Below are 25,411 nucleotides of genomic sequence, written 5' to 3' on the forward strand. Positions count from 1 at the left end.
CTATGTATAGCTACTGAGCTAGACAGACCTTTTGCCTGATGACTGCGGTCATTCTTAAACTTCCAAAAAAGCCTGTGACCTATTTCCAGAAGTGATTCATTGCTAGCCTCTCAGAAGAACTACAATTCCCCAAGACGCAGATAAGAGCCATGAGAGGTTTAAAAAAAATGCCTAGGCAGGTAAGATATCTAATTCCCACTGCGAGCGAGACACCTAACCTACTTACAGCTCTGGGGGCTTGATTTTTTTTTTTCTTTTTCCAAAAGCATTTAACTATATCGAGAGATACTGTTGAAAACCTGAGCTGTAGGCGTATGAGAACATAAGCCCCATTGAAAAGCAAAGGGGCGCATCCTCCAAAGTCATAGAGGCTCTTGAAAAAGCCTTGGCCCCAGTCCTTGCGTTGCTGCTCTGGGACACGTTGCCTGGGAGGTGAAAATGCCATCATCCCCCTGTGCTGGAGGCACCAGCCAGCTCCTGTCCCTGCTAGCTAGCACCCATGGGAGGCTTACAGCTCGGTTCAGTGGAGGCAGGATCCAACCCTAAATGTTTTTTCCTAGAGGTTTCAAGAAAACCGTGCAGAAAAGACAGTTGTTTGAGTTGTGCTAGAAAATATTTTTAAAAGTCTGTGTCACGTTGCCGTGGTGACAAAAGTTCTTAAAATGATGGAGATTAAAGTCTAGGCTGGGAATGGTGGCATGGGGCGGGGGGGGAAGGGGGGCTGTTGTCACGACAACCTCAACTCTGAGAGTGCAAGAGGCAAAACGCATGGTGGTGGCAGGATCTTTGGGGTTTATATATATCTATAAACATCTGCCATTTATGCCAGCTTTCTTGGTGCTAATTAGTCCTGTTATTTCACCTTTCTCTGCTGTAAATATTTTCCAGTAGACACAAGTCTCTGAGGGAGAAGGCAAGAAAATGCTTTTTTTTTTCCTTTCGTTTTTGCATGGGCTTTCTGCTGTTCTCTGTCTATGGCCCCTCAGCTCCTACCTGGAGAAGAACTTCCATTAGCCAGAAGCAAGCTGCCTGGGAAGAGTTAAATCGTGTCAGGAGGAGGTAGAGGCTTGCAGGCTTGCATCATGTTCTTACGGAGCTTTAACAGCACCAGGCTGCTGCAAGATCACTTCTCCCTGCCCTGCATGCACATACACACTCTGGCCTTTCTTGGTGTTGAAGTGGCTGTTTCTGAACTTGAAGGATACCTCCTTGGGCTCTAGTTAGTAGCCATAATACATGGGCAGTGGTTAGAGCAGGAGATCAAAGCTGACATCCCTAGATTTGGCTCAAAACTTTGCTCTCAGCTTCCTGTGCAACCTCTGGCAAGTGGCTTTTCCCTTTCATGTGCCTCATTTTGTACAATAATGAAGATCACACATTCACTGGAGACATTGAAGCATACCAGATTAATGTCAGTCGAGCCCCTTGAGACCTTCAGGTGAAAACTGCCACAGCAGCACAAAGGATTATTATATTTTAAGTGTAAAATCTACTTGAATATCTCTCTTAACACCTGGCACTCAGTGCACTTCCCTCAAACTCGCTGTTCCAGGCAGCCCTGAGACAAGCACACTCCACAATATGTTCCCCTGTGAGTGTTAAACCTAATGAATCACAGACCTGATTCTCTTCTCGCACTGACTCAAGGCAGCATCAGCAACTCCGCTGACATTGATTATGTCATTTGGTGCAAAGCAAGCATAAAAAGAGACTCAACCCCAAACTCTTGCCTTCATCTAAAACTTGATCTTCTGGATATAGTTTTCCTTGCTGGCACAGCAAAAAGCAGGCAAAACCAAATCCCACACCATCTCAAACTGTCGAGCGCATCCCTGAATCTGCACACTGCTTGCAGATGTATCTGTGCACCACAGATGATTTCCCGTCTCCAGTCCATCTGCTGTGTGCTGGCTGGTGCTTTCAGCGTTGTCCCAATACAATCTGGATCCCAAAGCTCCCTCCCTCCCACAACATTGCGCCGTTCTGCCAAACACATTGTGATCAGCACAGCCCAAAGCTATCTGACCCAAAGCTGATCCTTCATAAGGGACTCCTGCTTCCCACTACACTGTGAAGTTGTAAATAAGCCCAACTGCGTTCCTTTGCATAATTTTTCTTCCTTAACTAAGTCCCTTTTCAGCAGGCCAGCCTGAGCAACAGTTGCCTCAGAAATTCGGAGTTTATATCTTTGTATATTTTACTGGCAAGAACAGCATTTTGTCCATTCTTCCAAAAGGACCAAATGTGTGGCCTGGTGAGTTACTTGAGACAGCAAACCTTTTGGACTAAAATTAGTTTATGTTTTGGCACAGCTTAAACGTGACATCACTGGGAGAATAAATAGAAAGTTGGGGAGGGTGAGGAAGGAGCAAGTGAAGGGCTTGGTGGTGCATTTCCCATAGCAGCACCAGGAGAGGGAAAACAGCAGCTGAGATCTGTGCTGCTTTGCTGAAACGTTGTGTTTCCCAATAGTGTGGGTTTACTCAACAGGCTGGATTTCTTGGGGAGCTGCCCCTTCTCTCTCGACTCCGATTTCTGGTGTGTCCTTACAGCATCTGAGTTGCTCAGGGGTCTTGGCTCTGTGTGTACCTTGTGTATGCTCATGGCTTCCATGCTTTGGTGCTCTAATGTGCATAATGCTGTGTGTGCCTGGAGAGGATTTTTCCTCCTGGGGGAGGCCCATCCTGCGAGCTCTTCATGTTGTTTGTCTCTCCCCTCACTTCAGTCTCCCAGGACGGATCTGCACATCAAGGCTCCCAAGCCCTTCCCCTCTTACATGGGTTGTGTCAGTCAAGACTCATGCGGAGTGTGGAGAAGGTGACATTTTGCCCCTTGCCACAAGAATTGGCACTGATCTGTGGTAGTGATCCCTAAATGAGCAAAACCACTGGTTTTTCAATGAGCTGCCTTTGGGTTGCATGTTGGCCAGAATGAGTAAGAGCTTAAACTGTTGTCCAGTCAGTTTTCGTAACTAAACAGGATGAGGCCCAGTCAGTGATTAGATAGGTGATATGCAGAGACACTGTAGCTGGTGATGCAGGGACTTAGTACAACCACCCTGCAGTAATCTGTCTAACAGTATTTTAGGCTCAGAAAAGCTCATCACAGCAACCACTTATCCCCAGTATATCAAGAGATTAACACTTAGGTTTGAAAAGGCAGCTAATGCCTCTATGAGGAAAGTGTATCTTTGCCTCTGTTGTTATCTACAAAAGCCAAGACAGGAAGAGTGAAAGACATCTCAACTTTCTTCCCCATAGTCCACAAATACTGTTCTTAAATATAAGTAAATACACATTTCCTCACAGCAGAACAACCTTAACTCTGACTAGAGCACTCTACGGTGTATGATACAGTTTTGATTCTCTTTTGAGATTTGTGTTTCCTTTTAAGGTCTTTGGGGTTTTTAAGTCATAAATTAAGAGTAAATTCTTTGCTTTCTATTAAGCTGGAGCAGTGTCACAGCTGCTTGATTATCCACAGGGGATTTATCACAGTTGTATATTAACCATAGTGTGGATACAGACACCAGCACTGGCTCAGGACCAGCAGGCCTTAGTTTGGATGCAGTGCTACAGAAATACTGCTGTGTTGCTAGTAGAGGTAGTGAAGGACAACAAGCAGTTTCACTGCTTTCCTGTGGTGCAGAATCTGTTCATAAACCCTGTGGATGGAAGTCAGTTCTGTGTAGAGCCAGCATTCGGCTGAGCTAGTGTAGATGCTGTTAGCTCTCTCTGGCAAGGTGTTTAGCTCCGGCTCAGCCGTGCATTAGTATGCCTCTGCATCACGGTCCCCAGACCCTCAGGAAACCCCATTCATTCCAAGCATAGCACCTCTGGTACATGCAGAGCCAGCAGGGATGTGCAATCGCACCCCAGCCTGCAGAGCTTGACGTGCTGGGGAGCTGAACGCAGAGACAGAGGCTTTGCCGGAGCTGGCCTGGGCCTGGCAGGTCTGGTGCAGAGTGTGCCTGGACCGAGCTGCCTCCCTGCACAGCACTCGCCGCAGTGTCCTCTCGGTGGGCTCTCAGTCTCGGAGCAGTCCAGCCTCCACGGCCCTAGACAGACAGACACGCTAATGCAACATTGCTTTCAAGGATCTGAGAAATTCTGGTGACCTGTTGGTTTGGATAGCCACACCGAGCTGTGTGCCAACATAAAACACCATGCCTAATTAAATATGCAACTTTGACTTCAGTCAAAGCCCTTGTTTCACTGCCAGAGCCAGGCTCCCGCTTCTCCAAGGTGTCCTTGATTTCTTCCAGCTCAAGTGATCAGGTTAGAGGAATCCTGCTGCAGTACAGACCCAATTGAGGAGTACTGTACAGAGTTATTTGGGGCTGACAAGATTTCAGATTCATACTGATAGGATCCCGATGGCTTGTTGTGTATAAGCGGGATTTCCAAGGTGGAGCTCTTATATAACTAGAGATGACTGTTGAGGAAAGTTTTGGTCCTCCCACTTTCCCAAGCTGTCCTTTCAGAAAGCGTTGCAAGGTGTCCTTTGGCTAGAAGGACAGAGCCGCCTAGGGCTCTGTAACAGGGATTCTGAAGCCACGGCTTGTTTTGGACGATCAAGAAACAGGGATACTAGCTATATCAGGGAATACCATTGGAAAGAGGTGCTTTTAAGGGTGAATCCGTGCTTTGTCCTTCTCCTCACTCCCTTTTTCCAAATCACAGGCAGCAGAAAGCCGGAAAGCACAAGCAGTGCCAGGGGCAGAAGGAGGTGTGATGCTCTGGGACCCAGCCTGGGTTGTGTTACAACAGGACAAGCAAGCCCTGAGTGTTAATGATGAAAACCAGAGAAGTTCCAATTACCACTCAGGTTCCTCTGCTTGTGGACCAGCTATTCTAGAATGTTTCTTCCCCACCTCTCCCTGGCAAGCTATAGACTGCTTTAGGGCACTGCAGAACTAGGCACTCTCCAGCACACTATTGGAGTTAGTATTCCCTGCAACACAGGCACCTATTTACAGTAGGAGCTTCTTCTCAGTGGAAGGTGTTCGTTCACACCCCTTCACAGTTATTCTTGTGTGCTGCACAGTCGAGTGTTTCTTATTTTTCTCTTGCATGTGAATGCAAATGTATTCCAAGGAGTGGGCATGAGCTGATAACTCCCGAGACTGACATTTGAAATTGGATTTGTCTCACCTGCAGTTCAGACATTTACAGTTGGAGTTCATTATCTAGGCTTACTTTATGGGCAGCAGAGAGAAACAGGAATTCCTGAGATGCCATGCATCTCCTTCTCAGGTAAACAAGTGCCACATTCCACATGTGTCACCCTCTGGGTGTGGGTTTCCATCCAATGACTCTAATGATATAGTCTAGATCTCAAGGCCCAAAGTAGGTGAGCTGAATCTACCCTTGCATAAAGCAGATATTGCCTCTACCTGTGTGGGAAGTTTGTGTCAGCTCAGTTGTGATCCTTCTGTCTAGTCAGTGCTGGGCATTAGAGGACAATCCCAAATGGCCGCTGAGCTCCTGGCCTCTCTGAGCTCTGCGCTGGGAACATCCGTGCACTGCAAGGGCAGATGTACCCCCCCCGTGTTAATACAGAGCAGGACTCTCCTCCCCTTCGTGCTTCAACACTGGGTCCTACGCTTACGGTGGGTTACGTGATGGGTGGTGACCCAGCGGTGAAGGAAGACCTGTGAGCCAAGACGTAAACACACACTCTGCACAGAGCTGCCATTTCTCAGCTGCCAGCAAATGTGTGAGTTATTAGTGCATGAGAGGAGGCAGCAGGGCCTAACGGCAGAAGCAAACACATTTATTCCTGTTTTTCAGAGGTGCACGAAAGAATAAAGGCTTTCTGCCCTAGCCTGACTGGAATAGATCCCAATCGTCATATAAGAAGCTCCATATCTATTCACCTTTCCCCTAAACCATCCATTCCCTCAGGCTTTTCACTCTCTGCTTTTAATATATTAAAGGAAGAAAGGCACTTCCTAAATCTGACAGGGTTTCTCCCTGTCCCTGGCTGGAGTTCCCTGGGTTACAGGAGGGCTGGAGCTGTTTGAAAAACACACGTAGGTGGGAGAGGAATAGTCATTAGCACAGTAAAACCCTGGCAATACAAAAGATCCATTCAGAGATCCTTCTGCAAACTGCTGCTCTGGCTTCATTAAAAGGATAGCCCGTGGCTGTCACTCAGATAGGCTGGATTTGCTTTGGGTATCTAAATGAGAACGATCATTTCTGCAATGGAGAAAAAAAAAGGATGAAACCGGTAGGAATTATTCTTTATGAATTCTGTGCTCAGCTTTCATACTGACCTATTGAGTCAGCACTGAGAGTTGGATTTCCTAGAACAGCCTTTCATGCTGGATTTCGGATATTTTCTTCTTTTCAGCCCAGAAGTATCGCTAGAATGGCCTTTCTCACACTAAGTGACACTGTGGACTCCAGCTGCATCTTGGATGCAGTGGAAATAATGGAGTTCAGAAGGAGTTATCCGAATCATTCATCCTTCTGGTTTCCAGCATTCTTCTGTGGCTCCCTCCCGGTCCGGACTGAGCATCTCCCAATGCATATGGCCTCGCAGCATCCTGATTAGGTGGGGAAGTGTTAATATCTGGTGTGGAAACAGGCATTCAAATTGAACAGCTAGCTCTGACAACAGAGTGATGAGCCAATTTAGGCAGCTAAACTGACAAACCGTGATTCCTTTCTTTTATAACAAAAGTTTTCTGCCTTTGTAGCTGCTTGAACTGACTCACTATGGGATCAGAGGAGGCTGATCCCTGGTATAGGCAAAGATGGCAGGTACATACTGCCGTGGGTGGTTGGGAGGAGCAGGACTATCTCTGTCAGAGCAGCAAGGAGTTATATGGACTTAGCCATACAGTCACATAGCATGCCTATGGCCTATCCCCTGCTTCAGATACTTCCCTGACAGTCATCTCCCTCGGTAATCTCCTGCCCCTCTAGAGGTGATTCCCAGGCAGCTGACTCACCCGCTGCATGCCCGTCTTCCTACACTGAGGCTCAGTGGAGCCTAGGCAGTGCCCTGGAGGCGTTCAGCGCTCAGGAAGTGCTAGGTGTGCTTCTCCCTGCAGTTTCAGTCACTGCACTATCAATTTTTATTCATAACACGGCAAACTGAAAATTACTTTGCTGTCTTATATAAGCCTGTATCAGGGTCTCTGTGCCTTTTGGCCCACTATGGTGCCCCGTAAGAAAGTTGTGTTTACAGGTTTATTTTCCATCTGAAGAGCTAACAGTTAATCCTGCTACATCCCTAAGGAAATAGTGAGCTTGGATAGGTGTCACTGTGTGCTTTGCATGGCTCACTGGGAGGTCAGTTTTACAACAGCACTGGGAGTCGCGCTGTAAGGAGAGGTGTGGTGGCAAGTCAGAAAACAGGAAGTGTGACCACGCAGGGCCGGAGCAGCAGGGCAGGGCTGAGGTACAAGAGCAGAGCTGCGGAGGGGGACTCTGCAGGTGACATAGCAGAGAGGCTGTGGGCCGGAGTGGAAGGGCTATGGCAGGGCTGTTGGGGAGTCCAGGACTGAGAGAGCAGGAGGGGCTGCAGGGTGGGGTAAACAAGCTCTGTGGGAAGCTTCAAGCTGATGTAGCTGGATTAGGACAGAGCTGACTGAAATATACCCTGGAAGGGAGTACCATCCTACAGGTCAGGGTGGAAATGCAGCAATAGAGCTGGGACATGCAGCCTCATCTGATTCACAGTAGTCTTCTTTGCTCCTCACATTCCTCTGCTTTTTGTTCCCTTCCATTAAATCCAACTAGGACATTGTGTCGCCAGATTGCAGGCTGGGCTGCAAAACAGCCAGGCTGTATGTGCCATGGGGAGGCCTCCTGAGAAGGACCAGCTACAGCAGCTGACAGCAGTGAGTCTCTCCGCTTCATTCACACACAGCTGTCCAAATATTTCACTCCTCCTCTACCAGAAACAGCAAGACCGTGTGTGGGGAGCAGTGATTAACGTTTCTCCAGATGAGGCTCTAGGGCAGAACACATTGGCAGGGCTGGGGCATGGCTGTCAGGCCTCCATCCATCCCAGCTCTGTCTCAAATTGCTGTGCTGACACAGCAGCATGTGGGAGGGGATGCCAGATGTGTTTGGGGTCTCTGTTTTCAGGGTGATGCAGTAGGCTTCTGTAACTGGAAGCCAGCACACTGTTAAGGCTAAGTGTATGGTCCTTACTGCATCCAAACCATTGCCCAGTGATGGCTTGAAGGTCTCCTCTCTTCAAGAACTGTGTTAATGGCAAAAGAGGCCAGAAGGTGGGCTCTGTGCTGAGCCACACAGGGCCAGCCACGCTCTCCAGAGCCCATCTCTCCTCGCTGTGGCATGTTGTAAGGTAGGGAAAACCAAACCTGGGTGGATAAGTAGCTCAGGATAGCAGTCGCTGGCATGCCCTGTGTGTCTAACTGTCATCACAAAGCCGGGCATAAAAGAGCCAAGCACCCCCAATGTCTCCACAACACGCCACACGTAGGAAAAAAATAGTAATTCTTGACTGCATATGCAGCTTTGATAATAGGGCACCTGGATTTCTCAGTGTGTTCTGCTTATGACTAATACTAAGGACCACACGGCCATAGACTCCCTTTGCATTAGAGAACTGACTGCAGAGGTGTGGTTGCCATTGCCTGTTTACAGGTTTCTGGGCTTCCTTGCTAAGAACTGCTATACAGCTCTGCCATGTTTCTCTTTTCCTTGCCCACCCTCACATAAGACTGGAAGTGATACAGCAGCAGAATACAGGAAATAACAAGAAAACAGTTGAATCAGATCCTCTTCTAGAAGTCTCTGCTGAGTTTGAGGCCGTTCTTTCTTGCATTTGATACTTGCAGAGACTGCATCTGACATCCAGTACAAAGACAGCTTCCACCACGGGTCAGCGCGTAGCATATATTCAGCAAGAGCAGAAATCAAAGAAGGGCATTGCAGTTAAAAAGATGTAATGACAGAGTTTATTTCTGAGGAGTGGCTGATGTTTCAGAAATATTTGCAACCAACTTATTTTATAAAATGAGTTATGGAGCTTTTAATGTAAACTAGAATGCAAAATCAAAGGGCAAGAGGGATGAATGATTATGATTTTGTATTTTAGTTTTTAATCTGTTTTTCAGCTGGTTCTGCTTGCATACTGTGACTGACCTGAGCTGAGCTGATGCAGCCTTTTCTGTTATTTTAGCAAGGTTTTTGACCCTGATACTGCATCTAATTATGTTGGGTTGGTTGTTTGGGGAGCTGCCATCTAATCTGCTCCCTTTTGGCCCCTGCAGATCTTCCACATGACCTACGATCTGGCCAGTGCAGTGGTGCGGATTGTGAACCTGATTGGGATGATGCTGCTGCTGTGTCACTGGGATGGCTGCCTCCAGTTCCTTGTGCCTATGCTGCAGGACTTCCCTGACGATTGTTGGGTGTCCCTCAACCGCATGGTGGTAAGTGCCTGCCCTGCTTGCTCCCTCACGGCCCTAAACCCAGGCCCTTGGTCACAGCATCACCATTTCAGCGTCGACCTCCCAGCACTAACATGGCATCCCCCAGCTTCCCATTTCCCCCCACCTCCTTTTAGGGCCTTCCTCCACTGTCCAGCAGGCACTTGTAAAGCCACGGCACTGTGGGCATGGAGGCTTCTTGGAGGCAGTCTCTGCAACGAGACTGTCTCAGGGCTGCAGAGCAGGAGCCAGCCCCAGCAGAGCCTGCGGCGGGCTGCCTGCAGCAGAAGGCAGGAGCCAGGCTCCCCCTCCTGGCAGGAAACAGCAAAGAGCAAGAATGGAAACGGTTTTCTGCTGGCATCTAGGCATACTGAGCCAAAGGCAGGAGGCAGAGGGGGTCCTAGAGCCATAGCTGAGTTTGATCCATAATTCCCATTACTGGTCCAAGGAAACTGTTAAGCCTTCTGCTCCATATCCACTTGAAGGGCCGGTGTGATCACCCACCCTTCTCCCTGGGGAGCTGCACAGTATCCCATTAGGATGGGCTGAAACAGACTCTGCCAAGCCACAGTTTGGCCTCCCATCATGGGATCAGTAGCCAGACTTCCCAATAACGTCCCAAGCTGTGCTGCTCGCTTTGCTGTTTGCTGTGAAGGAGATTTATACCGTATGGTAAATGCACGGGGAGTTCATGGTACCTTTCAACCATCTCGCTGAGAATTCAGGATCTTTTATTCAAAGGGACAATGTCCAGTTGATTAAGCAGCAAAAACTGACAAAGCTTAAAAAATTGCCTCTTATTGCAGCTCTTAACCTCCAGATTCCCCCAGCCAATTTCTTCTTAAAAAAAAAAAAATCAGGCACTCGAGCAGAACAGAACAAATGTAAAATATATAAAAGAACTGCCAACTTCCCATGCCTCCCACATGTGGAGCTGTGGGCACATGCTGCCCATGCCCAAGAAGAGTGAGCATCCACGAAAAAGTCGTCTGTTTGGTGTTTATTTATTCATTTCTTCCCTCAGCAATAATCATTGACTTCCTGCTGTTAAAAGGTGCCAGACTGACAGTTCTGGAGACTAGAACCCTTTATTTATCTACAGTAGAAGAACAGCCCATGCAGCAGCTGCCTTGTCTTCCCCCATGCTGCCTTTTTATTATTTATATGGCAGGAGCAATGAAAGATCAGGGCCCCGTTGTGCTTGCACTATTCAGGTTCAAAAGGACATACAGCTCCTCATCCTGGAGAGCTCAGAGGTGCAGACAGAAATCATCCCCATCCGATGAAGTGACTTGGCCATGGTGCCCTTGCAGGACAGCTTTGGAGCAGCAGATTTGAACCATGTTTCCTTTATCCTAACATTTGGGTGGAGGCTGCTGCCTGATGGCAACAACTTCTATTTGCTTTTCCCATCCACCCTGAGGAAAGACATAAAAGCTAGGGTTGCAGAGTTACAAGTGTGAGTAGCATACTTGCCTCAAAGGCCAGCTGATGAGACCTGCAACACAAGCTGCAAAGTGACCTGAAGAGTCAAAACAACCAGATCTACTGATAACTGGTGCATGGAAAACCTTCACAGAAGGCAGTAACTAGCAGTGGCAGACACACATGGTGAGAGGAAGAATAATCCAGTGGCTGGAGCACTGACTGGAAGTGGGACACCTGGGTTCAGTTCCCAGCTCGGTTCTGTGTGATCCCAGGCAAGTCAGATGGGAGTTCTCCCTCCCCAGATGCTTCTGAGGATAAGTAAATACTGTAACGGTGGGTATCTGAACCAGTCTGAGAGACCTGGGATTGTACTGAGTAGGTTGCACAAATGCATGGCACAGGCTAATGTAAATAGGCTCTTGGACACTTTTCACTCAAAGGCTGTAAAGCCAGAAAACTACTTGTGTAACCCAGTGGAACAAAGAGCTGCAAACATATTGGAATCGGAGCCTGATAAGGAGAGAAACAAAGCTGAATTTATATAATCTAGAAAAAGAGTTACCTGGGCCAGACTATGACCAGAGCCTATAAATGACCATCACGGTAACTCTGTAGTGGAGGGATGGGGTCTTGAAAGGTGATAGGAGACAGGACAGAGGAAGAAAAGATTTAGCCTAGGCACCTTTCTTAGCAGCAAGACTGAGGAGAGCGGGGAAGGATGCATCCCACAAGCAGGAGGGCTCAGCAGAGTCTCCAGGAGGGGCAGGATAGAAAGTTTCTATCCCAAGCAAAGCTTTACCAGGCAAGGACTCATGCTGCAGCACTTGTCTTCCCAGCCTTGAGAGCCTGAGAAGCTGGGAATTAAACTTGCCTTGTGTGATTTTTTCCGCTTCTCCTCTGCAGCTAAATCACCTTCACTTTTTCTGCTTAATAAAAGTAAAAAAAGATTGTTATCTCAGTGACTGTCTCAGAAATGGAGCCTCAGGAAACTGGGATGAAGAACTGGAGAGATGGTTATATGCCCCACCTATAGTTCAGGTGGCTTCCTGTACTCCAGAAGCTGTACAGGAATATGCCAGCCCCAAAATAGCTTGGTTTTAGAACATTTAACAACGAGAATAATTAGTTCTTCTGGAATCAGATAGTTTCTTCTCACAATAAGGTTCTGTCCTCTAATCTCGTGAGAAGATTTCCAGATGTGTCATTGGGACCAGTGATGGATGTGGATGACATGATTAGTGCAACAATTTACATATAGTCTATAGTGAAGTAATAGGAGAGGCCACTGAGTCAGGAAACAAGAAACCGGTGACCTGGGCTGGTCTCAGACTTTGGTGCCAAGATCTTGATGGTAGTTTCCAGAATGGCTCTGTTTGAGAGCTTGATGGACAGGGTTGGGAGGTGGGAGGCCAGGATGGCATCTGTCTGTGACAGAGAGTCGGTAGGTTGGATTTTGGGACGTTCTGTACTGACCTGGTCACAGCTTTGAGGAGATAAATATACTTGGTGCACGACTGCCCTGATTACACACAGGAGCCAAAAAGCTGGGGTGGAACCACTGTAGGAAAAAAAGGAATCTTCTGAAGCTGCTACAGCCAAGGGGAGCTGAAAGTGAGGTGCCAAATGCTTTGGAGGCTTTCTCCTTGAGTATGCTGGTGCTGCTCTTCCACTGCTCCGGAGTTTCCCACCTAGCCACTTGGCAGTCCATAAAACCAGCTCTGATTCCGACACAGCAGGGAAAGAAGATTCATCACCTCCCATCTGCTTCCTAAAGGTTTCATCCTCTTCCAGGGGATCTGTGAAGGGTCTGGTGTTGCCAAAATCGTATCAGGGGCTCAATAAATCCCTGGCTCCAGTTCATCTTAGTGTTTTCTACATGCACCATGTTTCATCTTTAGCAATTGTAGAAAGAGTGAGTCTCTGCATGACTTCTTTCTGAACTGGCTCTGAAATGGCAGGGAAGGATGTTTTCAGTATTTATTGCTCAGCCCCAATCTCAGGGGCTTCAGCGTTAGCTTCCCTACAGGGCACTTTATTAAAAAGAGAAACGCTAGTGAGTCAGCTGCAGAGTGGCATGTGTGCGGGCAGCAGCATCTCCCCAAGACCCTTGTGCCTGGCAGCTCCTCATCAGAGAAATCTGAGCTCTGCTGAGACCTGAAAGCTGCTGGAAACACGTGGCTCGCCCCCTTGGGTATTGTGCTGAACTGATAAACCCTGCAGGGTAGGCAAATATCCCCATGTCAAACGCAGTGACCTTGCATAGGAAATACTAATCGTCTTCCCTTCTACTGAAAGAAGGAGAGTAGCTTTCCTTTTGAGCTTAAACCCCCCTCCACGCCCCGCAACGCATTCTTGTAACGTTGCTCATAGAAAGGAGGAAGAGAAACGGATGCAGCATGTGTTGTGGAAGACGGAGCGTAGATCCTGCATGGATCTCCTGTGTGATTACTAACTCTCCCCAAGCCTCTGGTCCAGCAGATCCCTCCTACCCTCACTCAGCAGGCACATGAAGCTGTGTAGTAGATTATCCTGTTTTATAAAATCTGTCAGGGAGCAGCAAGAGTAGGGCCACTCCACGAGGGGATATGAGCCAGGAGCCAAGGGTAACCCCTGCACTGGCAGTGCCCTCGCCAACTAGGGCACAGTCCTACCAGTCCAAAACAGGGTGGGCAGAGCAGAATTGGTGATAACATTGACCATTGCAGTTAAGGCAGGGTGACAGTCATGTCCAGGGTCTTCCCAGGGAGTCGGTTAGGAGCAGCAAAAGATGGGGTCAGAGGCAAGGCTGGAAACAAGACTAAAGCATATGTTCAAGGCCCAGGGCTGGGCACAGGTACAGCTAGCTCAGGCAAGGTCTGGGTGCCCAGGCCTGTGCTGAAATGGAGCTCCAGGAACAGTGGATGCATGGGTGAGGGTCCCCGGCAAGGCTGACTGGGGCAATTAAGACTGGTGCACTGAGAGTCCTGAGACAATCTCTTCTGTTAGGTGAAGGCCATGCAAAGCTCTCCTTGGAAATAAGCCCAGAACAGGCAGATTTTCTCCGATGTGAAGTTGACCTATCATCTCCATTTCTCATCCCACTATTCCCTTCCTTTGAATTGGGCCTGAAGGTTTGTTTTCCCGGCCCAGCAGTTACAGTGTTGTCCAGGGGAGGGCAGTGATGTTCAGAGGCTTTATTTCGCAGCTTGACATAAGTAGTTTGCAGTAGCAAACCCCAAGTAACAACTCTGTGGCTAGATAAGATCACTGCTGAGGCAAATGTGGGAGTTCACAAATTGAAATATGCCCTTTCACTACAGACAGCTCCTTAGTACTGTGAAATGTTAGTGGTGTTAGTCAAGTATAACATTGTGCCCGTGGACTATCCCCCTACCCCAAGAATTTGCCAGTACTTCTCTGTGTCTACTTCTCTGTCTCTAGTCTTCTCCAGTGAGGGTTCAACCAGGTACACTCACATGTACATCAGACCCAGAACATCCTATAAGACACCATACTGTTTCTTTAGGTGCTACGTAAGGTCCTGCAGAACCCAACACTGCCTTTGAAGAGGTTCAGGTGTCTCCAAGTATTCAAGGGTGGATCTGAGCAGAGGCATTGCAGTCCACACACTAATCCCAGAGAAACCCTTATAGTACTGCCAGTGTGGATGTTAAAAACAAGCTAGTCTGAGAAACTGCTTCAAAGTAATTTTAACTCCCTTTTGCAAATGCTCTTAGTGCCTGGCATGTGTCTGAGATAACATCCCTCTTGACTACATTCAAGCACAGATCTGTAGCTCCATTTTAGCTTGCTTTGAGATTTGGTTAAGGAGGAGTAATTTTCTTTCTTCAGTTTAAGGCCTCATTTACCTACCCTAATGGGCCATTTTAGCCACTCTAGTATATTTGAAGTAGTACAACCCTCCCACCGTGGGGACTGGCACAGTGGTATATTGAGTATAGGGGTATGGCTCTTACGGAAACAAGATGTATCAGTATAAGGCACCGTGATGCTAGTAAACTTGTGTCCACAGTACATTTGGAACCACCACTACTAGTCTGGCTTAAAGTACTGCATTCTTGACCTGCCTGCTTATACTGTGGAAAACAAAAGACTGTAGAGCAGGCCTAAAAACTAAAGATATACTGAGACCTATAAGCAAGGAGTCATCGCATAGACTGTGCCATGAGGATCCAGTGCTCTTTACAGATGCTCAAAGAGCTCAGAGGTTGTGTCCTTAAAGGTAATTGCTCTGAAAGGTTTCTCCTTCATGGAAGTGCCTCTCTTTCAGCAGTCCTTGATCTCTTCTCCCAGCAGACCACATTGCTCAGGATTGTTTTTTAAACACACTGTGTTTTCCTCCAGCTCTCGCCCCTCAGTCTGTCATTACTCAGCGATCTCCTCAGTCTGGCACGAAGCAGGCTGTCCTCACAGGGAGCCGTGCTGCTGATGGGAATTGGGGTTGTGACTTGAAAGTGTAGAGTTCCCAGGGAGCCAGCAGTGTTTCTGCAGGCTACGGGGGCTCAGTGATATTGGATGTTGTAGTTTTGGATGACTAATTCCTACAAAACACTGGCAAGCTTCCTCGTAAACAGCACTCCTGAGCAGCAAGTTGCTGGAAGAATGGCTTTTAAAACTTGAACCTGCTTGATATCCAGGTGTTCCTCTTAGGCTCTGATCATTCATGGCCATTAAAGACCCTGGCAGCCAGTTTTCTGATACATCAAATTCCAGCTCAGCTATTCTTATTCTGTCTCCCCAAATTCCCTTTGGAATTTCAGCTCGGCATTTCTTTTCTCCCTGCTCTCAATTCTGTTGTGGAGATGTGCTGCCCCGTTAAACTACTGCCACGCTAAACCCAGAAGGCAGCAGCATTTCTGCAATGTCCAGTGAGAAATGCCTGCATGGGAAAGGGTTCATTTAACAAGGAGGGGATGGGACAGAACACCTGCACTACTGCCTCTGCCCCAGTAAAGCTCTGAATGTGCTGCCCACCTTTACAGGTGATGCACCATTTTAAGCAAAGGTCCGTCAAGTGTGACTGCTCCTGCCTGTTGTCTCAGGATGATGACTTCCCTGCTGAAGCATGGACAATAGATGGGCTAAAGCCATAGAGTTTACAGCGTTTGCCATTCTGTAAGTGCAGGGGCCACGGCATTATGACTGCTAGTACTACAGGGCTGAGGGAAAGGGACTGTGGCTCCTGGAAATCTTAACAGTGAAGATGCAGGGATGCCTGTGTAAGGTGTGTGAGATGCTTGATGCCTTCACAGATCAGAAGTGGGTCTGCAAAATGACACAAAACCTGGCTGGTGGAAAAAAGGCACCCCCCCCCCACTTCTTTGGCCAGGGCTCTAGGAGCCACAGCATAGACATGGGTGAGGCAAAGGAGCAAGCAGATTCACTCCTTTGGTGCTTACACCTCAGGCAGCCCCCATGGTTGGATCCTTCCTGGTGTCCTGCACAGGCAGCAGAGTGCAAATGCTGTTTGTCTTCATCTGTAGCTGGCTCCCCTTTGGGCTGTGGCTCCTCACACACTGGCAAGCCAACTGCATAGTCAGGAATAGAGACACCAATGGCCACATTGTCTCTTGTCTCTGTTGACTCAAGGTAGTTTTTTCCAGTGCAGGAGGTGAACAGGTTCCTGCTTTGTTAGGGAGGTGAGCCCAGACAGGCTGGCGCCAGCAGGGAGCAGTCTCTTCTGGGGCTGTGAATGTGCTGCTTCTTCTGTGTCTGCTTCGCTGTCACTTCTGTTGCTTTGCCCCTCTTGTTGCAGTGTGAATCAGGCCTGTCTTGCATAATGTAACTGAATATGGCCAGGGTAATGCTATCGCCTGTCTTTGTCCATGTGCTTATCTCCTAACCAAGCATTAACACTCTCCAGAGGTTCCAGCTCTTTGCCACAGCTCGCAAACAGCAACAGTATGCTTTGCTTCTGTTCGCTACTTGTAAGCCTACTGAAAAATTTCCATCAACATTAGTGACACTCAGAGAGCTCTTGGCAGAGAGGTCATCAGCCGTCCGCCTGATTGTGATTAGATCCCTCCAAGGAGGTGTCCAGTAAACTCCAGAGCTCCCAGCATTACTAGTCACTGGTGCTGAGGCTGCTGCATCTCTCTGAATGGAGTTCACAAAAGCATTGCTTGTCTATTTGACAAGCCGCGAACCAGGCCTTCTGTACAATGACCTTCTAAGTTGCCATGGTGTATGTATCTGCAAAGCTATATCCATAATGTTAACACCTTCCTAGGAACAGAAAGAAGACTGATGAATGTACAGATTATGTGCTGCGATGAATGTCACTGTAGCAGAGGTATTTTTTCACATACCTTGTAATAGCAGTGTGTGATGACAGTGCATTTACTTTACAAGGTTTTGTGGCAAGGACTTGCTAGTATGTAATACCCACAGGATAGTAAATGTACCTTGAGCTGTTCCATAAACTCAGGCTAATCAGAATAATCATGAAACTTATGCTGTTTTTTCTCCCTATCCCGTGATGTTATTGCTGAGGTGTGTCTTGTGTTAGCTGCAGTGGGAGAGCACAGGGTGTCCGAAAAAAGCTGTTGACTTCAGCTGGCTTCTCACGGTGGTTTATTGCATCTCTCAAATGAGACCATTTGTAGTTTTCTCAGCTCTCTGAAAAAGCCCTGTTTTACACTGAGAAGAACTTGCTGTCTGGACGTTATCATCTTAATTTTCTGCCCTTCCCATCTCTTCAGGTAATGACCAGAGATCCTGACTATTTCCTAAATTGCTGGGGAGTGATTTTCCCCACTCTAAGATCTTGCTGCTGGCAACCTTGCTCAGGCTCTCTTTTACCAGTTGTCTGTTAAAGTCCATTTCCCAGTGGGGTAATCATTTTCTTCAGTTCCTTCTGACACGTGGGTCATTTTGAAAATATCCCAATGCATCATCTCAGTTTATCCCAGGTTACCAGTATGTCAGAGTGTCTGGCTTCCTTTCTGGAAAGTTTTGCTGGAAAGAGTACATGGAATCTGTAAAAACCCTGGCCAAACTCAGTTAATGTCAGATGACTAAGTTTGGGCTTTTTTTTTTTAAAACGGGTGTGCCCAGCACTTCCAAGCCGTCAAAGAATTAAACTGCTTACCATATAGAGGTGCTTTAAACATGGACTTTTGGGTCTGACGTTAGGTATCCTTTTCTGAAATGTATTCATCTCAGAGAATGTCTTGTCCCACTGCTAAAGCTTTGTCTGTCTATCTGTCTCTTTAGAATGACTCCTGGGGGAAGCAGTATTCCTATGCGCTGTTCAAGGCAATGAGTCACATGCTCTGCATTGGGTATGGGCAGCAGGCGCCCGTTGGCATGTCAGATGTGTGGCTCACTATGCTGAGCATGATTGTCGGGGCCACCTGCTATGCCATGTTCATCGGCCATGCCACAGCCCTAATCCAGTCTCTGGACTCCTCACGGCGTCAGTACCAGGAGAAGGTAAGGACTGGGCTTTGCAACCCTTATGTGACCCAGGGGTGGTTTATGCACTGTCTGGAGGAAGCCAGGGCTGTCAGTGACCCATGTGAGAGGCCAAAGATGCGGTGTCTTTGTCACCACGGCCGTTTATTGGTAATTCATACCCATCCGTTCACTCAAACAGACCCTCAGGAGGAAACAGATGCAAGATCAGACGAATAATAGTAGGGCAAGTGGGTGATTCTCGTTGTCTCTGACTGTCTTTTTAGATCAACATTATCCATGTCACTGGTATCTAAAACTGTAAGTCACTTTTTCCTTTCTGAGATCTTGTTTCAAATCCCAAGGGAACGTTGCAGAAGGTGCAGCTTTTGTTTAGCAAGTATTTTCTTTAAAAGTATCCAGATTATTCACTTCAGTGCTCACGAGTGAAACTACGTAACAAACCCCAAAGCACAGATCAAGGCTCAGGAGCTCCGAACAGGTTCCCCAGGTAAATCAATCGAATTAATTGCACAGTTGTTGAATCGCATAATGTAGGGCACAGACAGAAATGTCACAACTGATGGGGTTACCACTGCAGCGGCAGTAACTGGTGGTGGTGGTTTTAAGGTGATGCTGTGAATTTGTAAGATGGTAAGGGGCAAACAGGGTCAGTCACCGCGATTCAGCTGATGAGGGGTAACTCATGGAACTGCATCAATTCCTTCCCTCTTTCCATGCCTTCAGTATATTGCTACCTGTGCAATGACATTTTGTTATCTAAAGCAAGAGGGCTGCTGGTGCAATGATACTTTTCCCTCTAGGACATAGATAGGCAAAACTTCTGCCTTCAACTTCTGGTTGAACCAGTAGGCCTGCACCTCCACAAAACAGGAGAGCTAACTGAAGAGTGACTGTGTACAGCTAAGAGCAAGGGCCTGGGTGGCTGAGAGGTGAGGGAGGGACTTCACCGCAAAGACAGTAGGTTACTTTCAGGCATCAACAAAAGCAACTGCCCTCAATTAGTAGGGCTGAGGATGCCATAGGCAAGGAGGTGTTATGGTCAGGGTCTTATCAATACATTTGATCTGAAGATTAAGAAGAGGAAGAATTAGTTGCTAGCCCTATTCTGACCCTGCCAGGTGCAGTTAGATTAGGTGAAAGGGTAGTTGTTACTCAAGTGGGTAAACTATGGCTAGCATGCACAGGCTAGGTGATTTTGAAGTTCAGGGAGGAGGTGGGAGAAAGGATTTGTTAGATGGCCTAGGAACAGGTTTGAGGCACGGGGTTTACAACGCTGGGCCACAGAAAGAGAGTAGGGCAGAGAGTGAAAGCAAAGAAGACCAGAGGCTGAATCATGCTTTGAGGATAGGGAAGATCTCAAACCACAGCTAGAGCTAAAAGAGGGAAAAAGCCCAGGAGAAGAAGTGTGGAGGACTGGGATGCAACTAGAGCACTGGGCTTTGTACAGAGTTTTACCACTGTGTTACAGATTGGCTGGACTAATTCTAACTGAGAGTAAGGCATGCCAAAGAGAAGGACACTGCAGCACTAGGAATGCAAGCTGATCAAATCTGTGTATGCAGAGTATTTATTCAAATGTGTTTGAAGTAGCATAGAAGTCAAGGACTGATTTGCAAATCCAACCACCTGGTCAACCTAGCCGCAGCCAAGTTTACACCTGCAGGACTGGGCACTATGCTTTTTTTCTCAACCCAGGTCTGAAGACAAGGGCAGAACTTGACCCTGGGAGTTGGATTCTAGTCAGTGCTCAGGGAAAGCGGTCACCAGTAAGCCAGCAGGGACTGCGGCGGGGGTAGCAGAAGAAGTGTGAAATGTTGAAGCCTTATTAGAATGTGGAGGTGTGAATGAGAGGGTTAATAGATCCCAGGAGAAAAACTTTGTGACAAAAGCAGTGGGAGAGGATTTAACAAAGGGTGTATTTCATGTGTAGTGGTTATAGCAGGTTCATTTCCCAAGGTCTTCTCCTACGATTAAAGCCTCAGGGATTGAGTATGTTAATTTCCCTCTTGCAAATGGGACAAATGATGGCCTAAAAACAAATATGTATTTACTTTCTGCATTCCTTAGCAATTGAATAGCCATGATTAAAATGAGGCTGCTTCATGATTTGCAGCCCTGCAACTCAATTTAGTTCGGTCCTCATGGGACAATGTGTCTCTTGAAGCATATTATAAGCAAAGCATCTCAACAAGTTTGGAGGTCGATTGGTAGAAGCAGACAGAAGTTTAGAGACCTCTGCTGAGTACACCTTGGGGCTGCAAACAGGAGTCTGCCTCTCACCTCAGCGGGGGCTCAGGCTACAGAGACTTTAGCAGCTGTTCTGGGAGTATCCAAGGAAAGGGAGACAGTGGGGAGGGAGAGGAATAGCAGAAATAACATAGTGACAGGACAGAATATTATAGCTAGTAACTGTACTGACAGGCTTTGCTTTGTGTAACCTTCCAGACAAGGTTCAGGAGTGAGTTTGTGGTGAAGTTTCAGATTGTCTAGATCTCTGCCAAACCAACTTGTTCTTCCCTTGTACAAACAGGGCTTTTGAGAAGAGGCATAAAAGCCAAGATGTGCTGTCTATTGGCTTCAGTAGCAGGCTTGTCTCACTCTGGGTTGGATTCATTGAACATTTGGACATTCAATACCTGTCCTGTCTAAATCTCATCCTGTAGCATCTGACTTCACGCTATGCTGGTTTCTGCAGGGCAGGGAAGCTGTATAGGATCGATGAGGTGATAGGAAGCATGGAGAATTTGGAGAGGGAAGTTGCACCCTCCAAGACAGTGTAGCGCGAGGTTTCTGAGTACAAGTGGAGAGTCCCATGTGGCACAGAGCACTCACACCAGCTCAAGCACTGGAAGTGGCACAGCCATCATGTAAGTCTGGCTCTGTGCCTCCCTTAAAAAGCTCTGAATCAGAATAGCTCTTTAGATCTGGCACTCTGAAGTGACTGTTTTATTTCCAGTCCCAGAGGCAAAGTTAGAAGGGACCTGTCTGTCCCATCTTGCATTGCGGAGTGTGTTATGCCCTAAATTACTTGCTCATGGTCACAGAGAGAGTCAATGGCAGGATCAGGAGCTGACTCTTATCTCTTAAACTCAGTCTGGTGTCTAACTCCAAAACATCTTTGCACCCAAGATTGGTGTCTATTTCCTACATGTGAGAGAATATTACTACAAGTCCATCCTGAAGGATTCTGGTAGAAAAATTTCCCAAAGTCATGTTCTGAAGTTACATAGTATAACTGAATCGATCTGACAGCTTTGACTAGAGAGGGGAAGCCTCACATACCTGTTCTCACCCAGTGCTCCCTGCCACTATTCTCAAGCACACTGTTTCACTCTTGTGCACCACCTTTCATACTTCTCAGACCTTTACTGGGCTGATTTCTTTCTTCTGGGTTAGTTTTCTGCCAGATTAGTAGGTTGCATTAGCTTACTGTAGAGTCCAGTGAGTGCCAGAGCTGGTGCAGGGTGCTGGTGGAGGAGGTCCATAAGCAAGAGCAGAGGTGTAGGGCCCTTTTCAACTATTCGTGGATCAGCTCAAACATTAACATGTAAGTTCATCATTGACTGTGAAATTACCCTACAACCTGCAGTAACTGTGGCTCACCAGAGAGGAAGAGTGTTTCCTGCCCAAGAGATGAATAAACTAGACTGATATGCAAGTTATTTTCATGCTTTTTGCAGGTTCCCCTATTAATTTCTTTCTCTAATCCTAAAGCTCAGCTGGGTTAATATTTATGTCAAGTGACCACACACACACATTCATCCTCCCCAGCAGACTCTGTAACCTTGAGGCTTTTGGGAGCAGTGATTATGCTGCTTACTGCAGCCACGCTCCTTGGAACAAAGCAGAGAGAGACTCTGGGCATCACTGTCCTATCCCAGCAGGATGCAAACAGTGATGGGCATTGTGCAGAGAGGCTCGGCTCTCCCGTGTTATCTTCTCAGGTACATAAGGAAGAATGACTGATGAGAGGTAGGAATTGCTGCTGTCAGTGTTGCAGAGCCCAGCAAAGCCGTAATCTCTCCTTCCAGAGCCTCATCTCTCAAGATCTGTCTGCTACACTGGCATTCTCTCAAGCTCTCTGCTCTCCACATTCGGTCGGTCCCCTGCTCCTCCTCCCCCCTGAACCATCACTATCAGAACTATCCAATGAACCCTGAACTATCCAATGCCTCTTGTTCTTAAAATATATATTGAAACTGGGTAGATACTTGCATATTCACTTGTCATTATTCTGAAGAAGCACCTGCTGCAGCACAGTTGCAAGGGGGCAAGCAGGTAACACTGAAGAGAGAATCACTTTATAAATCCTACAGAAGCACTAATGACATCACCTCTCAGTTCCTGAAACAGCCCTGCTTAACCATCAGCACAGTCCTTCTTGCCACAGTTTTATCCCATGGTCTGGCTATCCAAGCAAAAAAGCACTTTACTGTCCAACTATCAACATCTCAGTCCTTCTGTCATCAGCCTGAATTCAAGAAAGAGTAATTGGGGAAAATAACGACTGGAATGTGCCATCTCTGTTGGAGACAAAGCAGATGTTAGACCAATATTCATTAGAGGGGAAGTGAGACACTGACATTGTGCCTGCCTACTACAATGAGAGCTGAGAATGTGTCTTCTGGCCTTAAGTCCTTGCCCTTTCTTGGAGACCAGCAGTATAGAGTCTTATTAGGCAACAGGTTTAAGGAGTGACTTTTTTTTAATGGTATGTAATTAAATTGTGGAACTCGCTGCTACAGAGAGCTGTGGAGGCCCAAAGTTTGATTAGCCTCAGAATATTTAGGCAAATTCACATAAAGAAAATCTTTCAAGTGTTATTGAATACTAAGATGCAGATACAATCCCTGGCAGTGGGTATCCCTAATCTGCTTTTGTCAGAAAAGCTAGGAGGGTATGGCCAGGAGCTGGATTGCTGTGTGCCTCTTTTATTCTTTCTCCTCTTCCTCAAAGCACCTGAAACTGTCAAGAGGCACACCACCAGGTGAGAGGAACCCTCAGCCTGACCCTTCGTGGCTACTCCTGTGTTTTTAGGCCGTTTTACTATGCAGTTTGGTATTCTGAACTGCCTCCAAATGAACGTGTGCAGGGAATTCTGTGCAGAGATGCTAGCTGGGGTCCTGGATACGGTATAATCACATTAGTCTGGCAACATGCCCCTGCTGAATAGCCGTCCTCCACCCCTCCTTTAGGCACAGCTAATTAACCCGGGCACAGCACTGTACCAAAGCTTTATTAATTCTTGTGGCTCCAGGGTTGGCTTAGCCAGTGCTACCTTGGGGACGACACAGCACAGATGCATTAAGATAACTAGTGTCAGCTGCTCTGTGAGCATGGCGCTGAGCAAAGACCGCCATTATTCCCACACCTACTCTGCCACAAAGCTATCAGATGGGAGATTTCATGTTCATTACCACTCTGGACAGGATTTGAAGTGCCGTTCCCAAGATGATGGGTCACCATTGTCTGTAGGTTCTCAGGTGGCATTCCCGGATTCTTAGAGACCAAAGGCGTTATGTAGAAGCCCCCTCCTGAGTTAACATCTCAGTTCTGGATGTCAGGAAAGCTGCAGAGCTCCCTTACTCTTCTGGTATGTGTGTGAAGGAGAGGGTAGGGAGTGTGCAGCACTCCAGAAATTAAAGGTGTCTGGAAAATTTAATCAAATGCAAAATTTAATCAAATTTCCTAATTGGAAAAAGTTTGGAGAACCTTGCTTTATCCTGTTATGACTGCACTACTCGTGTATTACCTCAGTCTGTTAAGAGATGGCCTGAGAACTATTACGTCCCATGTTACTGTCAATCAAAGCATTTGGGATTGATAACAAGGCTTATAAATGATGTGCTTATTGATTGTATCTAGATGCAAGGGCTTCTGATGTGTACTGGGCTTGGTATCTCCGCAGTGCCTCTAGGTATTTTTTTCTGTATCAGGACTGGGTTTTCTGGCTGGTTTGCAGTCCAGAATCAGCAAGTGAAAGGAGCAAGGTTAGATGCAGCTCAAGTTAACAGGAGAGGTCCAACTTCCCCCCTGACATGTTAAAGAATGGCTGGAATAGCAAAGTGTCCCACATCCCCACCTTCTCTGCATAGTAAGTCCAAAGAGGCTGCCAGAAAATTGCAACCTGATGTAAGCTGGCCCTCCTTTGAGTGGGGACTTGGACCAGATGACCCCCAGAGGTCCCTTCCAACTTACGTCATTCTTTGACTCTGTGATTCAAAGTCTCTAACTGCTTTCAGGCAGTGAGCCATCAAGATTCGGTGAAAATGGCTGGCTCAGGATTGTGCATCCAGCACTGCAAGGCAGCTGTCCTTTTACAGATACCTCATCCATCTCGATTTTAGAAGAACGTTTATAAGAAATAGGTAGTGGGGTGAGATAAATAATGACTCGTTCAGTTCAGCTCAACCAAAAAATCAGAAATTTGTGTCAATTGTTTTAAAGTTATTTAATGCTTTTCATGAAAGAATCCTGGGTTGGTTATAAAATGGAAATGTTTTCTGAATGAAAACCTAATGGTTTCTTTTAAAAACACCTTGCAGTGCAAATTGCCTTCCCTTTATGGCCTTAACTAAGCTTAGGTCAAGTAGTTTTTGTGCTTGCGGAAGAATATTTCATTGGTGAACTTACTATTCCTTGAAACTGCTTACCCATGTGTTACTAAGAGAAGGCCCATTTTGAAGCTTCTGGATATCTATGCGGTGGTTATCAGTCAGCACTTAGAGCAGACAGTTCAGTGCCCAGGTGTGTGAGTGCGTCCATCTTAAGGGTGGCAGTGCCTATATGGAGCATATGACTGCGATGAAGTGCAGGGGTACGTGCAGTACCCTCTCTGTGCTCGCGTGAAAAAGGGAAGGACATTGCAGTGTCTTTGTAGCACATCTTTACAGAAAGAGAAATGAAGCTGCCTTGTAGATTGCCTTCTGTCAGCAGGTTTACGTTAGGGATTCGTCTTGGTTTGCTGTATCAGAGATACTGTGATTATAGCTAGGATTTTGACATCTTATTTCTGAGAGTGGAAGCCAGACAAATAGTTCTGTTCTTTGAGCAACGTCGATGACAGCCTGGTCTGAGCAGTATGTTTGTGCATGCACGAGCACTGTGTGTGTTGTAACGGAAGGGAAAGTGCTCTTGCCTCAGCAG

At 47.1% G+C, this 25,411-nt stretch overlaps 1 protein-coding gene across 1 annotated transcript in view; it reads left to right on the forward strand.

The window, feature by feature from the left end:
- The window catches only part of HCN4 (hyperpolarization activated cyclic nucleotide-gated potassium channel 4), a 108,220-nt gene that overhangs the window by 57,085 nt on the left and 25,724 nt on the right, over window positions 1-25,411 (forward strand). Inside the window, 2 exon segments of the mRNA XM_009319916.1 lie at window positions 9,260-9,421; window positions 18,062-18,280. Of these exon segments, the coding sequence (XP_009318191.1) occupies window positions 9,260-9,421; window positions 18,062-18,280 (381 nt within the window).

This window comes from Pygoscelis adeliae, unplaced genomic scaffold (genome assembly GCF_000699105.1).
Source record: "Pygoscelis adeliae isolate BGI_AS28 unplaced genomic scaffold, ASM69910v1 Scaffold303, whole genome shotgun sequence".
In the NCBI taxonomy this organism is placed as follows: Eukaryota; Metazoa; Chordata; class Aves; order Sphenisciformes; family Spheniscidae; genus Pygoscelis; species Pygoscelis adeliae.